Source organism: Talpa occidentalis, unplaced genomic scaffold (assembly GCF_014898055.3).
Source record: "Talpa occidentalis isolate TD23 unplaced genomic scaffold, MPIMG_talOcc4v2.1 talOcc4.16, whole genome shotgun sequence".
In the NCBI taxonomy this organism is placed as follows: domain Eukaryota; kingdom Metazoa; phylum Chordata; class Mammalia; order Eulipotyphla; family Talpidae; genus Talpa; species Talpa occidentalis.
In genome coordinates, this window is record NW_023601653.1 from 52,066,754 (window position 1) to 52,083,083 (window position 16,330).

Here is a 16,330-nt window from a genome sequence, read left to right on the forward strand (position 1 = left end):
ACAATGGCTAAAAATTCTGCAGAATTGAGGAAAGATAAGAACTCTCAGATCTAAGAACAAATGCCGAGTTAGGATAAATAGAAAGAAATCCCCACTTAGACACACCTCCATAATGGTAGAAACTAGAAAGAATCCATTCCTCCCCTCCCTATTGTCCTCCGATGCTTTTTTTTATGTTAAAATCAGTTTATTGCAGAATAAGATTCTAGGCATTGATTTTGCAAGTAGAAACATGAAAACATTTTGAGCTTCATAATTCTTACTTCTTTTTACAATTTATTTATTTTTTTTTATTTTATATATTTTTTACATCATTTTTCATTTTTGGTTCCATTTCCTAACCATGTTTTTGTGTGTCTCCTCGCCATGATTTACTTCTCCGTATTGTTATGAAGTTGACTCTGGGTTCAGAGCCTGCGTTGCCTACTTTAATCTGAATGCAAAACTTCTGAACCTCATTTTACACATGCAGAAACCTAGGCTGTGCCTTGCTTGTGGTCCCTCAAGACCCAAGGGGGGGCCTTTCTCTGACTTTCCAGCAGCTCCAGGGAGCCCTCCTGCCCTGCGAGCATCTGGACGCCAATGGATTGGTCACACAGTGTTCTTGCTGTTGCACATCTCCCCCAGGGAGGTGACGTGGCCTGGGGCTGGTGTTGGCCCTGGGCAGAAGTAGATCTAGGGTTCACCTGCAGTGAGCTGCAACTGGAACTGTTAGGAAGGGGGTGTAGAAGAAGCAGTAAGTAAAAGGGAAGAAGGGAAGAGGATAAATAAAACAAACAGGAACCAGAAGAGATGAGTTCCAACATCATGAAACTAGAACAGGAACCCATAAGAGGAACAGAAAGAATTTGACCCCCTGGTAAACACCAGGTTCCAAATGATCCAATTTATTTGACAAACTTTTAGATAATGTTTATTGTGCCAAAGCATCAGAAATAGTAACTTGCTCAATTCTCAAAATAATCCTATGAGGTAGGCGTTGTTACCCCTATTTTACAAATGAAGACACTGAGGCCCAGCGGTGTTAGATAACCAGCCCCATTGCATTCTGGTAAGAGTGGGGAGGATTGAAGGCCAGTGTCCGAGTGGTGGAAAAGTGGACCTGAGTCCCTCTCAACACAGAGACAGTGCCACCTCTCTTAACGTAGAGATGTTCTCTGTATGATCTAAGTGGGTGTTCAGAACTCAATTCTACCATTTACGCGTCGTTCCTGGATCATGCTTTGCCGCAGTTTCTCCCAACAAATCAAGTATCTCTTTTCTCACTTCTTAGCCTGCATGGTCCCTGGGCAGGTGCCTGTTTTTATTAGCTCTGTTCCTCTAAAGATATAGGGGTTTTTCTTTCCTTTGGCTTTCCTCAGGAGTTTATCTTTGATTTCTCTCATTAGTAAATCATATAGCTAAATGTATTTTATTTCCCATTCATCCTGCTTGTTATATTCTCTGTGGTTTAGTGATTGACACGAACTTGAGGCAAATTCTTAGTCATTAATCTTTCAAATACTTCTTCTGTTCCTTTCCCCTTTCCTGGTCCTGCTGGAATTCCCAGTGTGTGCATTCTACCTCTTGTAGTTTTCCCACAATTTTTGATATTTTGTCCTGGGCTTTTTTTCCTTTCTCCAGTATTTGGTGTCTTTATTCTTTTGTTCTCAAGGATTCTACTGAGATACTCTCTAGTGTCAGGATTTTCCACAGCTGAGTCCAATGTACAAGGAAGCCCCTCAAATCATTCTTCATCTGTGAGGGCGTTTTGATCTCTAGCCTCCCTCTCTCCCTCCCCCTCCGCCTCCCCCCTCCCTCTCTCGCTCCCTGTTTCTCCCTCTCTCTCCCTCCCTCCCCCCCCTTGGAATTCCTCTGTGTGTGTGTGTGTGTGTGTGTGTGTGTGTTTCCCCTTGGAATTCCCCTCTGTGGGCTCTCATTGCTGCTTGCTTCTTGCACACTGTGTACCGTATCTACAGAGGGACTAGACTCCTAGGTGGTGTTAATTCCTGGTCTGGTCACCCCAATATCCCTGCCACGTGTGGTTCTAATGCTAGTGCTCTCTCTTATAGTTGTGGTTTTTTTTGTTTAACCTTTTGGTATGCTTTAGTAATTTTTTCTTCAACCAGACTTAATATGCTGGGTAGAAGGACCCATGGTAAATAGGCTTCTGGTGTGGGGCATGGGGGAGGGAGACCTTCCCCAGCCCTGGAGTAGGTCAGTCTTATAGTAAACCTCTGCTTCTGCACTATGAACTCACCATCTTCCCGAGCATTTCCTGCTCCCTCTTAAGCAGAGTTTTTGGAAGAAATATTCTTAAACTGCCAAATAAAAACAAGAAAGGAGTGAGAGAGGGAGGCTTCTTCCCTTCTCAGGGTCTGTTAGGCCCCGGTTAATTAGTTTCTCCTGAGGGTAGGCCTTGGCAACAACAGTGTTGTCCCTGCCCCCTGCTGGAAGCTTGAGGGGATTTTAATCTCCTATTTATTGTGGGAACCTGACTGAGCCTGGGCTCATGGAGTTGTTTCCCAGTGGTATGAGCTTCCCCATCTATGGCAGCATCCTCCTGGCATTCCTTCCTCTCCAGCTGTCCACTCTGAGCCTCCAACAAAGCCTTCACTCTTCAGGCTTCCCCACTTGCCTGGTTCTTTCCTGTGATTTGTGTTCGCCCTGCCCACTAAAGGTAAGCAGACTCCTATCTTTACTGAGGCCTCTCCACCTTCAGGGGCAGTGCTTTGCCTTGTGTCCTCCCCGCTTTTATGCCTCTAAGAAAAGTTGTTGATTTTCTAGTGTCTTTAGCTTTTTATCTGTTGTTGCGACAGTGGTGGCTTCCAAACCCCCTTCCAGTTGGAACTGGTCATGCCTGTTTCCTCATCTGTAAAATAGGCATAATAGCGATGTCTGCCTTATAGATTTCTGATGAGAATTAAATGAACTAAAATAATGCATATGGAACAGTTCTTGGCATATAATAAACATTTAGTAAATATTAATAAATCCTCCTCCTTGTTTTCATTTTACTGTTTTATTATTCTTCAGTCTTAGTTAATGACAAGCTGTACATCATCTGTAACTTGCTAGTGAAAACTCAGTTACACTTACTTGAGAATTCTAATGGAGTTATTGGAAGAAATATTCTTAAACTACCAAATAAATACAGGAAAGGATTTTTATGTTCTGTTGATGATGTGTCCCTCACTTCAGAAGTGATCGATCAGTCCTTTTTCCCCTTGTTGTCAGAAGACTAAGATAAATATTCTTTTACTTTATAGTTAATTGAGAAATTGAAATATGTTTTGTTGGATACGCCACAATATGATTTGCAAAATGAAAATATAATCCAGTACCAAGGATCAATTCTAGAACTGCAGGAGCTGCTTCATTTTAAGTTTAATATCGCCACAGAAATTCTTCTCAGAGTAAGTGATTTTTTTTTTTTTTTTTGCTTATCTGTTACTAACTTTCATTAAGAGTTAAAGTTTTATCCTATATAGTCAAATCTAGTATATTTTATTTTGAAAAATTAAAAGGCTACGGAAAAAGTCAGACTAAGGTACATATATTTATCAAGATTTAAACTAAATATTTTTAAGGAGATATCACTCATTTAATTAAATTTTAGTTTGTTTCTTACACTTGCTAAGGTTTGTTAGTTTAGGTGAGGAAAGTATTTTCTCCCACCAATGTACATTCTGTGGCTGGATTCATACAAATGGAGAAAAACATTTAATTTCATAACTAGGGAGCTCCAAAGACATGGCGACCCACAAGAAGTCACACAACTGAGCCTTCTAAGCCATTTCCCTCCAGCTTCGGGGTGGATGGTGCCTGGGGCTTCAGCAGAGCAGGGAAAGCAGGTGCTTGGTAATTGGATGTTTGTCCTGCTGAGTGGGAATCACTCTCCTGCTGTACCAGGTCAACTCTTCTAGGCAATTAAGGAGAGTTAGAAATTGCCCTTGAGTCACCTTTGTGTGACTGCCTTCAGCTCAAAATAATCCATGTGCCAAAAAGGGCATGTTTTGGGGAGGTGTGTTCTAAGCCACTTCACTAGGATTATTACTATGAAAATAAATTCATATAACATTATATGTTAGATATTTAGTCTAAATAAATCAATTGATACAGATTACCATTATTGGTAGTCCCTGTTTTATCTAATAATTTCCAAATAACCAAAAACTTGTATGATAGCCAAGAAAATTAATAATTCCCAGTGCATTCTATTAGCCTGTTCAAATTTACATTTCTCTGACAGTTCACAAATATTTTTCATCTCTCTTTTTTTTTTTAAATCAGAATACAGTCTATGGATCACATCTTGCTTTTGGTTATTTCACCATTTGTTTTGTTTTTTTAAAATCTAACTTTGGTGAAGAATATGTTCTTATTACAAAAAACTGCAAAGAAGGCTTAAATGTCATTAAGTTTATTATTAGCAATAACATTCATTTTATAATTATGCAACTGTTGTAAGGAAAAGCAAGTAAGGACTTGTATTATAGTTATTAGTAATCAAGGCTTTCATTTTAAGAGAAAAGACAAAGTATATAAGAAAAGATTGTTAAAAATACTATACTGTTAAATTGGAAATGGAAATGTGAACAATATTTATTTTTATTCCATAAAGAGGAACCAGAACCAATTGGGGTAAATGTCTGTCTAGGTCTGAAAGGGGAAAGTGAATGGTGATGCTGAGTCATTTGAAAGATGAGACTGTATTATCTTGTGTTAGAAAGCAAGTGACAAATGACAGATGGAGCCATATCTGAAAGGGCAGTTCTAGCTTAAAGGGGCTCTCTCTGGTCAGATGCGTGATAATTTGACAATCAGAGAGAGTAATGGCTAGAACTGATTACAGCATATTGAATAAATAATTCAGTCTATAGTGAAGTTCAGAAAAAAGGGAGAACAGTTCTTTTTGAAAGACACCACTTGGTAACTGCAGCAAAACAGCTAGCAGATCACCACTTTAATCCCCAATGCTTTGGTTGCTTCAGATAAACCACAGTTTACTTACTGATTGAGAAAAATGTACTATACAATGGGGAAATGTGGTTACCACCTTCACCAAGTGACAATGTCCATATTACTAATAGTGGCACTTCATATGCCTTTTGGACAGGATGTGATAAGAATACAACATAGCCTGTGAAATCTACCTAGACCCAGCTTCCAGTGTACAGAATATAGAGGGGATGGAGGAGCAAGTCAAAGAATACAAGGAGAAAGCAATCAGAAAGACCACAGTGCAACTGACACTTGGTGTCATTCATCTGACCATATTTAGCAAATGTCCCCATTCAGACATTGCCCAGCATCATTGTTGGTGATCAGAAACTGCAGTCCCTGTGTCTATGGCACTTTGAATTTCGTATGCCATGATATTGCCATAGTACTGAGGTTTTATGGAAATGGGAATTGTTGCCATGACCACAATTAAATAAAGAACCAGCAACCTGCCTTTTTTTTAATCCTTTTTTTTAATATTTCTTTTTTTTTTAATATTTTTTTATTTATACAAGCACGGGTATAGTCAGAAGCACAGGAGGGTGAGAGAATTCACCAGAGCCAGAGTGGGGAACAGAACAGGCAGACTGATGAAATACACTGCTGAGGGGAGCAGCGGGCGGCAGGAGAGGTCTGCGCGCCATGTGGGACCCTCCTCCGGTGGCCGGGGAGCAGCCGGGGATCGAACCGGCGCTGCAGAGGCTGTGGGCAGCTTTGCAGCCCAGTGCTCAGCTGCTGCTGTGCCACCCCGGAGGCCCTTGAAAATAATTTTGCTTCCTTAACAATTCCTCCCCCTCACCCCACAGGGACTTTAGCAGTATGGCTTGTTGAAAAGGAGTCTCCAAATGTTTTCTTTTAAATAGATTCACATTAACCAACCTAATTTTTTAGATCCTGTAGAGTTAGCTTAAGTTCTTACGTCTGTTTCCAGTTGTCTCCTCTCCCTCACCAGCATTTTCCTGTTGTTTAAAGCAAAGAAAGGGAATGCAAAGATGAATTCTGTGTCTCCCATATCTTTTGCATATAGTGGTAAATGTATTGCAGGGGAAGGTATTTGATAAAGAAAAACTTTGTTTTATTTTGTTTTGTGTTTTTTTTTTAATTGAGCAAAGATTTTATAAATAGGCGAAATCAGAGAGACATATATATTTATTTATATATTAAATTTCTTAGGAATGAGCAAGGTTTTTCATATAGGAAAAAAATGATGCAGTGAAGATGAAGTCAGCATCTTGGAGTGATCATGGAATGCATTTTTGAAGAGGTGACAGTTGTGCAATCTTGGCCACCTAATTAATACATTGCTCTTCTGATGATGGCTGGCTCCCTCTTTCCAGTGTGCTTTGTGAACACCACTAAGAGTTGGTGTGGTGTGCTCAGCAGGCGGGGTACTGTCTTCTCTTCTAGGGGCTGCTTTGTCTATTTCTTGTAGCCACCAAAGTGAACACAACTCCATGATCCCAAAGATATAGCCTCCTTAATCCCAGGTGATTGGAGGCCTAATTATTGGTAAATGGTTGGTTTGATATTACTACAATTAAATATGGGCAGGGGACAAAATTAGCAATAAATTCAATTCTCAGTATTTTTAAGCTTTTACATCATAGTCAAATACCTACCTCCATATATGACCTTTAAAAGTCTAATTTATTGGGCAAACTATAAAACTAAGCAAAGGAAATCTGATTCAAACCTGGGTCGGGCAAGTCAGGGATGCCTTTGATTGGTCCCTGGTCAAAACAGCCCCTGCCAATGTCCTCCTAAAAAAATAATAAAAGCCGATCTCTTCTGCCTCCTTGAACTTGCCTGTGGCTCCATACTTGGCTTGTCCTGGATTGCTGTCCTTCTGGTATTCCCAAGTAAACTTTATTTGACTAGCTTCAGATATTTACAAATTCCTAGAACATCTATAAATTGTATGTAATCTTGAATATCCAGAATGGGATTAGTAAACTAGGGCTCATCTTGATTCCATATAGCGGATATGTTTTCTAAACTCATTCTGTTCAGAAGTGGGCTAATTTTTTAGTGGCATAATCTACATTTGAATCAAGTATGGGTAAAAGAGCAAATGAAAAGCTGTGATAATGTTAATAACATTGAAAAGATTAGGGTACCAGGATTCCTAGGTGCTGCCTGAGGAGACAAGGAGCAGAGTCCTTTAGGTTATTTTCAAGAACCATTATGTGTCATTTTGAGTGAAGCTTCTATTTTGGCCCACATTGCTCAACTATGTGAGGCATCCAGCACTCAGGCGGTGAGGACATGATTGACCATAAGACTCTAGCCTCTTAGAACGTCTTTTTCTCTTACAGCATGCTAGCACTTTAGCAGATCTGGACAGTGGGAACATGGAGAAAGTCATTCAGGATGAAAATATTACTCTTTATTTGTGGGCGAACCTCAAGAAGAATCCCAGGTACTCCCCTGGATGGTACTGTCATCAGGAGATAGTCTGGTCACATGGGGGGCTAGGCAGGAGCCTGTAAGAGTGTGGTATACTTGGGAACCCGTGTTGGCAAGTCAGCCCATGGGGGTTGGACCCTAGACCAGCCATCCCCCTAATTGAGTTACTCAGCCTGGTTGAACTGCAATAAGTCATTTGTAAAATGATGACTATATTACTTAATAGGATTGGGGTGAGGAGTAGATGGCAGTGCAAGTAAAGGCCTGGAGTAGTGGGCAATACAAACCCATGCTGAACAAATATATCAGATTTTCCCTTTTTCTTCATCCCCTTCAACTCCCTCCCTGACCCCAAAAAGGGGATGTGGTACATGCTTTTTCTACACAGCAATCCAATTCTTAAAAAATAAAATTATCTTTGAAGACTGTTGAAAATAATATTCTTATTATTTTTTAGATATTTAAGTGATGTTTACCCAATTGTTCCTTTCAAAAAAAAAACATGTTTCTGAGGAATGAGTTATAATAAATTTCTGATCACCTGGTTGCTGCTTGATCTGAAACATTTCAAATTAATTGAATTAGCTTACAGTGAGTTTTAGGGGAAAAAATACAAGAATAAGAATTAGGAGGCCTGGATTCTGGGCTCAGCTCTGGAAAGACTAGTCATATAACAGCAAGAATAACTGGACTTAATTTTTGATACTTAGTCAAAGGAAGTAACAAAATATTTTCCAAGTTCCACTTGCTACAATGTACTTGGTAATATAAATGAAATCAGAAATAATGTGTTAATATAACCTGAAGGAAATTAATCTGTATGATTTTAAAAGAATGAAAATAAAATGAATAAGCCTGTTTTAACTACCCAGGTTTAAGAAGAGGATTGGCTGGTATCTTTTACTAAGATAGGAATAGTGGAGGCACAACAAGTTTTATTTTGATGGTGATAGGGGAGGGAAGTTTGCAGGGGTGATGAGTCCAGGGCTGGACTTGGGAAGTTTGAAGTACCGAGGAAATACCCAAATGCAGTTGAAGGCATTGAGAGCAATCTAAGTGGGAGGTACATTTTGGAAAGTGTTTAGCTTCTAATCAGTAAGTTAATTTTGGGGGAGTCATGAAAACAAATTTTAAGTTATTACATATAAACGTGCACTTCTAGAGCTCTTAATGCGCATTCAGGAATACCTCACCCTCACCCCACCCCCCATACCTAAGGAAACCTAAAACTCCTGACAATATAATTACTACAGTCACATGTCACTGAAAAACAGGCATATGTTCTGAGAAATGTGTGTAGTTTGGCAATGTCATGGTTGTGCAGATGGCAGAGTATATTTACATAAACCTGAGTGGTGCAGCAGATGATATGCACCTAGGCATCTGGAATTGTCTGTTGGGACCACCACCATCTGTGTGGTCTGTCCTTAAGCAAAACAGAACAGTGACAGAAGCTCCAGCAACAGTAATATCCAGGGAATGTGTTGAGGGAGAAGAGGACAAAGGTCTAGGCAGGATAGTTGAGAAATATCACCATCACAGGATGGTTTGCAACAAGGTCACACGGAGGAGGCAGAGCAGGAGCTGCAAGAAATGGAGAAGAGCACGGGCAGAGGGATCCCCCAAAAGTATTTTGAGGAGTACATCAGTAACTGGGTCCAAATGTGCTGCAAAGAGAGCAAGGGTCAGGATTTCAAATTGAGGTGAAGTAAGACAGAAGTAGCACTTAGGTGTAAATTCACAGCAGAACTCCTTTCCCAGGTTTTCATTGACATTGTTAAAATTAATGCTTAACAGATACAAGAACATTCGGTTCTCTGGCACAGAAATTGGATTTGAAATTCCAAGGATATTAGCTGCAAGCGACATTGCCCTGCGAATCCTTCACACTCATTACGATCACATGACCCCCCTGCGCCTGGTGGCAGCATCTTTACAAGAGGACAGTTGTGCAGAAACTCAGCTTGTCAAAGATGAAGTTAAGACTGTGGAAGAAGTAGTCAGCAGAGAACTCCTAGAAGAGCCCAGCCAACCAGAGGAGGAGGCTAACTCAGTTCATGAAGAGGAGACAGAAGTCGAGGAACAAGAAGTCGAAGTGCCACAGGTAAGGCAGAGAATGTCCTTATTTTCCTGTGATGGTGATGCCAGTGTCCTCTAAAGTATTCTCAAAGTTCTTTCCCAAACACCTAGAAATTGTCTAAAAGTCACTTGCTTGCCTGAGGCTTGTTTTGTATGTGTATTTTTTTTTCTTTTCTGCTATTAATCATCTCTATTCATAGTTGAGACTCTTGCTTCATCATTCTGAAGTTCAGCTCAGGAATCACTCATTTTAATTTTAATTAATTTTAATTTTAGGTATACTCCTGAAAAGTTTTGAAGCAATTTAATTTTTGCATATTGTATTTCAGAACTCACTTAAAGGAGTTTGCCACTTAAACTCACTTAAAGGAAGCTTGCAGTACATACTTTCACAAGTTCAAGGATTATCTGACATTGCTCTCTTGTTTAGCTTTCAGTTTAAAATTTTTATACAGAAAAAATAATTTCCTTAAACTATTGTACTCCTCTCTCAAAACTTGATACATCTTTAGATATAATAACATATCATTTGAGCAATTTTATAATCATAATTCTTTAGTTTCTGTTTTTCTATTTCCAGACATTTCCAGCTGCTTGTTTATTATGTTAGAATAAATTATCTCTTTAGAGTGCAGTCATATTTTCTCAGAATTAAGCAGTATTGTTTGGTCATAGAGAATGTGTTTTAGGAGAGACCAGAAATAGTAGTTTGTCTTTCAAGTGCTCGAGGGAGGAAGTATATTGGTTTATTGGTTTAATATCTTTCAACACAGTAAGGGTAAAGAGTCGTTAGCTTGAATACACATTTGCAATCAGAATGGGAATTATTAGTTATTCTAAGAACATGATTAATTGATAAATTCCAACTTAAATATTACACCAGACTCTAAAATTAAGATTCCATGGCAGCGTAGAAAATGGATGTGATATGATGGTCAGTGCAAAGCCTAGTGTTTAAAGTATAATTACCACGGAAGGTTTCTAAGGCCTGGAGGAGGAGAGCCCAGAAGCATGTATATATTTGATATTTTCAACAGGTGGGAAATAAGTGATTTGTTCTTCTTAAAAATTTGTTACAAAATGTTCTTGGAGAAGCATGATAATTTCTAAAATGAGGTATTTCCTTTTGCCTGTCAGGTAGTGTGGTAGCTTCAATAGAGTTCAACAGTATTTTCAGTTCTCTTTTCCTGAACATAGATAATGATAATACTCTCTGTCCCTTGAAGTTAGGGGTGACAGTAACACTTGCTGTAGCTAACAAGTTGGAAGTGATATGCCAATTTTTTTTAAAAGATTTATTTATTTATTTATTAGTTAATTAATTTATTATTTATACAAGAACCGGGGTACAGGCCAGATGTGCAGGAGGGTGAGAAGATTCACCAGAGACAGAGCGGGGAACAGAACAGGCAGACTGAAGAAATACACTGCTGAGGGGGAGCAGCGGGCGAGGCAGGAGAGGTCTGCCTTGCCATGTGGGATTCTCACCAGCCGGCCGGGATTGAACCTGCACTGCAGAGGCTGTGGACAGCTTCACAGCACAGCACTCATTCGCCTGCACCACCAGGGGAGGCCCTGATATACCACTTTCTAAGGGGGAAAAATGATGATTCTGTGGACCCTGGACTTAAACATAATTTAAATATGTAGTAAAAAGCAACACAAACCTCTTAACGTGAAATAAAATATGGCAGAATTTGTGATTAGAAATTTATGGAAACAAACAACAAGTAAAAAAGTCTCATAAGTTGTTGTATGGAAAGCATGTCTGAAAATGTTTGGTCTAGGCCCAATCAAAATAGTGAATCACATCTCCCACTCAAGGTCCTTGATCATAATTAATATTTTATGGAAGCCCATCAATGTTTTACACAAGAGTTTCACAGAATTTTAAAATTATGAAATAAGAAAATGTATTGTTTGAAATATTACTTAAATTTGCCTGGCTGATGCAATTACTATGCACATATGTCTCAGTTAAAGCGGCCTCATGCAGTGATTTTTATAGGTCTGTGTATTTTGGAAAGAGTTTTATATTAAATATAATGCATTTGAATTTACTGTGATACAGAACAATACCATTATATATGTTTTGCAAGGTCTGCTATCTGTTACAGTGAAATTTACTCATATTCCTAATTTTATACTTAGCTAGTGAGTTCAAAAGTACCAAACTAAGCTGTCTTAGTTTGAATGGCTCTTATGTGTTTAACTCTGTCTGGGTTTTCTGTTTTTACCTAATATTTTATTAAACAATTTCAACTGAAAGTGATGAGCATGAGGGGAAGCAATGACTTACACATACTGTGATTAGAAGTGAAAATCTGTATCATACAAATGCTAGTGTTGATAATACCACAAAAGCCCACCAAAGAAAAGAATTCTCTTGGTGAAATGCATGTGCTATGGGATGTGGAGGTAATCCTGGAATCATTAAATGTGGGAAGGAAACCCAGCATTGTGATCAGAAGGTGGTTAATGATAGGCTAGAAATAGTTTTACTTTATGAAGCTTCTCGACAGCCTGGGCAGCTTGACCAAGAGCTACATGAATGGTAGGCAGAAGCACCTGGCTGGGAGAATGCTATGATATTGGGATTTAAGCAGAGATGGTTGCCTAGTATATAGAAAGAGCATAAATTCAAGTAGTGCCCCTATTTCCAGGAACAAACCTTCACATTCTGGTATCACAGTCAAACAAGAGTGTGTAGATGCTTATGCTTATAAATACATGCTGGTGATCCTTCCCTAACCCCACGGAATTCTGAAAGACTTCATCTGAATAATGCTAGAGCTGTATGATTTCCATAGGCACAGATGGAAGGCAATTCCATGGTAGTGATTAAAGTACCAAGGCAGGAGGAAAAAGCCATCTGTGCCGAAGAACGATGGGTACGGAGTGGGTGTTTCTAGAGTGAAGAATCCCCCAACTCACTATCTGGCATGCTAAGCTGGATAGAAAAGGAGAGAACAACCTTAAACAATGTCAATAGGGCCTCCCCAGTGGCACAGCAGGTTGAGCACTGTGCTGTGAAGCTGTCCACAGCCTCTGCAGCGCCGGTTCGATCCCCAGCCAGGGAGATAACTACATGGCGTGGCAGAGCTCTCTTGTCTTGCCCGCTGCTCCCCTCAGCAGTGTCTTCAGTCCGACTGCCTGTTCTGCTCCCTGCTCTGTCTCTGGTGAACTCTCTCACCCTCCCGCGCCTCTGGCCTGTACCCCAGTTCTTATATAAATAAATAAATCTTTAAAAAAAAAAGTGTCAACTAACCCTATCCCTGCTACTTTTTCTGAAGTGTAAATATCTCCTCTGTGAATAGCCTGCAGGGGGCAAAAATCACTTATTTTATAAACATTAGCTCAAAATGGGAGGCAAAGGTAATTTGATGGATTTTATGGGGAAAAAAGGTAAAGGGCAGAAGGAGGAGTTCCAGTATCTATATAAAAGACATTCCAGAATTGTGAAGGAAAAGGATAAGCTTTATGTGATAATCGGCACCTGGACAGCTAAGCTTTGAAATAAAATCCGTTTTCAGTCACGCTTCACTCTATAGACGAAAAACAAGGAGATAGGTTGTGTTTGATAAGAACATATAGAAGTTATTATCTTTACTAATAAGGTCTTCCTTGCTTCACAACACATCAAAAGCAAAACCATACAAGAAAAGGAGGCTATTTGGATTAAAACATTTGTATAACTAAATAAGCCTTTCTTAATAAACTTGAAAGACAATGAACTAAAAAAAAAAATTAAACATAAAACAGGGTTAATATCCTTACATATAAAGAGCTCTTTAAAATTAGTAAGAAAATAATTTCCTAATATAAAATTATGTAAAGGATTTGAGTGAAAAGTTGAGAAGTTAAATGTAGTTACCCACTTAAAAATATGAAAACTCAACCAGATTCATAAATTAGATTTAAAATATTCTTATTGAGCTTGAGGGGAAGCAATGATTTTCAGGCAATGAAAGTGAAAATTTGTATCTTTTTGAAGGGTAATTTGGTACTAGGTAAATGTACCTATTAGTGATATAACTTTATTATGGGCTAATTAGACAAATAAAGATGACTGCCAGCATTCTCAAGTATTTTTACAGTAGCAAATAAAGTCCACAAATCATGTACAGCATCAAACATTAGTAGCCATTCAAAATGTTGATAGGCTGTATATATTTTTAAGTTAAATGGGTTTTTTTTTTTTTGAGAAAGGATTGGCGCAGCAGTTGAGAGCTGGGCTGTGAAGCTGCCCGCAGCCTCTGCAGTGCCAGTTCGATCCCCAGCCGCTGGTGAGGGTCCCACATGGAGCACAGACCTCTCCTGCCACGCCCACTGCTCCTCTCAGCAGTGTATTTTGTCGGTCTGCCTGTTCTGTTCCCCGCTCTGACTGGTGAATTCTCTCACTCTCCCGCATTTCTGACTATACCCAGTGCTTGTATAAATAAATAAATAAATAAATCTTAAAACAAACAAAAAAAAATGATTAAGTTTTGTTTCAGGTGTACAACATGATGATTCACTCTTTGTATATACTGCAAAATGATCACCGTGATAAAGCTAGTTAATATCCATCCCTATACCTAGTTAAATTTTTTTTTGTCATGAGAACATTTAAGATTTATTGTCTTAGTGACTTAACAAATATTCAGCATGGTATTACTAACAGTCAACATGCTATACATTACAGCCACAGGACTTTTATTTCATTACTGGAAGTTTGTACCTTTTGGGCATCTGTATTCATTTCACCCATCCCTACCCCTGCCATTGGCAACCACACTTTGTTCTCTGTATCTATAAGTTTGGAGTTTTTTTTTTCTTTTTGATTCTACATAGTTATGAGATCATATGGTGTTTGTCTTTTCCTGTCTGACTTATTTCCCTTAGCATAATGCCCTCAGTATTCCTTCATATTATTGGAAATACCAAGTTTTCCTTTTTCATGGTTGAGGAATATTACTCTGTGTGTGTGTGTCTGTGTGTGTGTGTACACATATACACATACATTTATCATGTTATCCATTTGTTCTTCATCCATTGTTCATTAACAGATACAGGTTATTTTCATGTCTTGGCTATTATAACTAATACTGTGATGAACATGCAGGAATATATATGTGCAATAATATTTTTGTTTATTTAAGATAAATCCCAAAAGTGGAATTGCTAGGTTGTGTGTTAGTTCCATTTTCAGTTTTTTTCAGTACCTCCATACTGTTTTCCTAGTGGCTGCAACCAATAACCTTGCTACCAATGGCCAACAAGGGGGTTGCTTTTCTCCACATCCTCTCTAAAATTTATTTCTGTATTTTAGATGATAGCCATTCTAACATATGCAAGATGGTGTCTCATTGTGGTTTTGATTTGCAGTTCCCTGATGATTACTAAGACTGAGCATTTGCTCATGTGCCCCTTGGCCATTTGTATGTCGTCTTTGAAAATATGTCTATTCAGATCTTCTGTTCATTTTTAAATTGGATTGTTTGGTTTGTTAGTGAGTTATGTAAGTTTTCTATCCATTTTAGATATCAACTCCTAATCTGATATTTGATTTTGAAGTATTTATCCCCATTCAATAGTTTGACTTCATTGCGTTAATGGTTGCCTTTGCTGTGCAGAAGCTTTTAAGTTTGATGAGGTCCCACTTGTTCATTTTTGCTTTTATTGCCTCTGTTTCACTGTCAAATGCAAAAAAAAATCATTCCCAAGACTGATGACAAGGAGCTTACTGCCTGTGTTTTTTCCTAGGAGTTTTATGATTTTAGCTCTTTAACTTATTTTGAATTAACTTTAGTATATAGGATCAGATAATTGTCCAGTTTTTCTTTTGCATGTAGTTGTTCTTTCCCCCACACAATGTATTGAAGAGCTTATGCTTTCCCCATTGTATTTTCTTGACTCCTTTGTTATAAATTGACCAAATATGCATGGGTTTATTTCTGGGCTCTTGACTCTGTTCTATTGACCTGTGTATTTTTATGTCACTACCATATTGTTTTTGACTACCACAGGTTTGTAAGCATTTTGGTGTTAGGGAGCATATACTTTCAGATTTGTTGTTCTTTGTCAAGATTGATTTGACTATTCAGGGTCTTTATGGTCCCATACAAATTTTAGGATTGCTGTTTTGTAAAAAATGTCCTTGGAGTTTTGATAGGGGTTGTACTGAATTTGTATATTGCTTTGGAATAGCACAGACATTTTAACAATATTAATCCAATCCTTGAGCACAGAATAGCATTCCATTTATCTGTTTTCCACGGTTTCCTTCAATAATGACTTAGCTTTCAGTGTATACGATATCTTACCTCCTAGATGTTTTATTTTTGAAATAATTGTAAATGATATTGTCTTAATTTTTCTTTCTGATTGTTCATTATTAATGTATAGAAATGCCAGTGATTTCTGTATATTGATTTTGTATCCTGCATCTTTACTGAATTGTTTGGTAGATTCTAATTGTTTTTTCTTGTTTGTCTAGGGTATTTTTATATATAATTTGTAAATAAGTTTTATTCTTTCTAATTTGTGAGCCTTTATCTTTTTCTTAGCTAATTGTTCTGACTAGAACTTCCAGATTCCAATGCACTGTTTAATAAGAGTGATGAGAGTGGGCATCCTTGACTTGTTCCTGATCTTAAAGGAAAAGCTCTGAGCTTTTCACCATTGAGTATAATGTCAGCTGTTGGGTTGTCATGTATGTCTTTATTATGTTGAAGTATGTTCCCTCTCTACCCACTTTGTTGAGAGTTTTTATCATAAGTGTATGTTGTATTTTGTCATGTACTTTTTCTACATCTTCAATATAATCATAGTATTTTTATCCTTCATTTTGTTAATGTCAGATATCATATTGATTGATTTG

At 38.2% G+C, this 16,330-nt stretch overlaps 1 protein-coding gene across 14 annotated transcripts in view; it reads left to right on the forward strand.

Moving 5' to 3' along the window:
- Positions 1-16,330, forward strand: part of DNAI7 (dynein axonemal intermediate chain 7) — an 84,969-nt gene that overhangs the window by 14,098 nt on the left and 54,541 nt on the right. For all 14 annotated transcript variants that reach the window (XR_008552243.1, XM_054696375.1, XM_037514214.2 and 11 more), the window contains 3 exons: positions 3,249-3,395; positions 7,299-7,402; positions 9,187-9,493. Coding sequence is in view for 13 of the 14 variants with exons in the window: in XM_054696375.1 (XP_054552350.1) it covers positions 3,249-3,395; positions 7,299-7,402; positions 9,187-9,493 (558 nt within the window). In the remaining variant the exon portion in view is untranslated. The remainder of the gene's footprint in view (positions 1-3,248; positions 3,396-7,298; positions 7,403-9,186; positions 9,494-16,330) is intronic.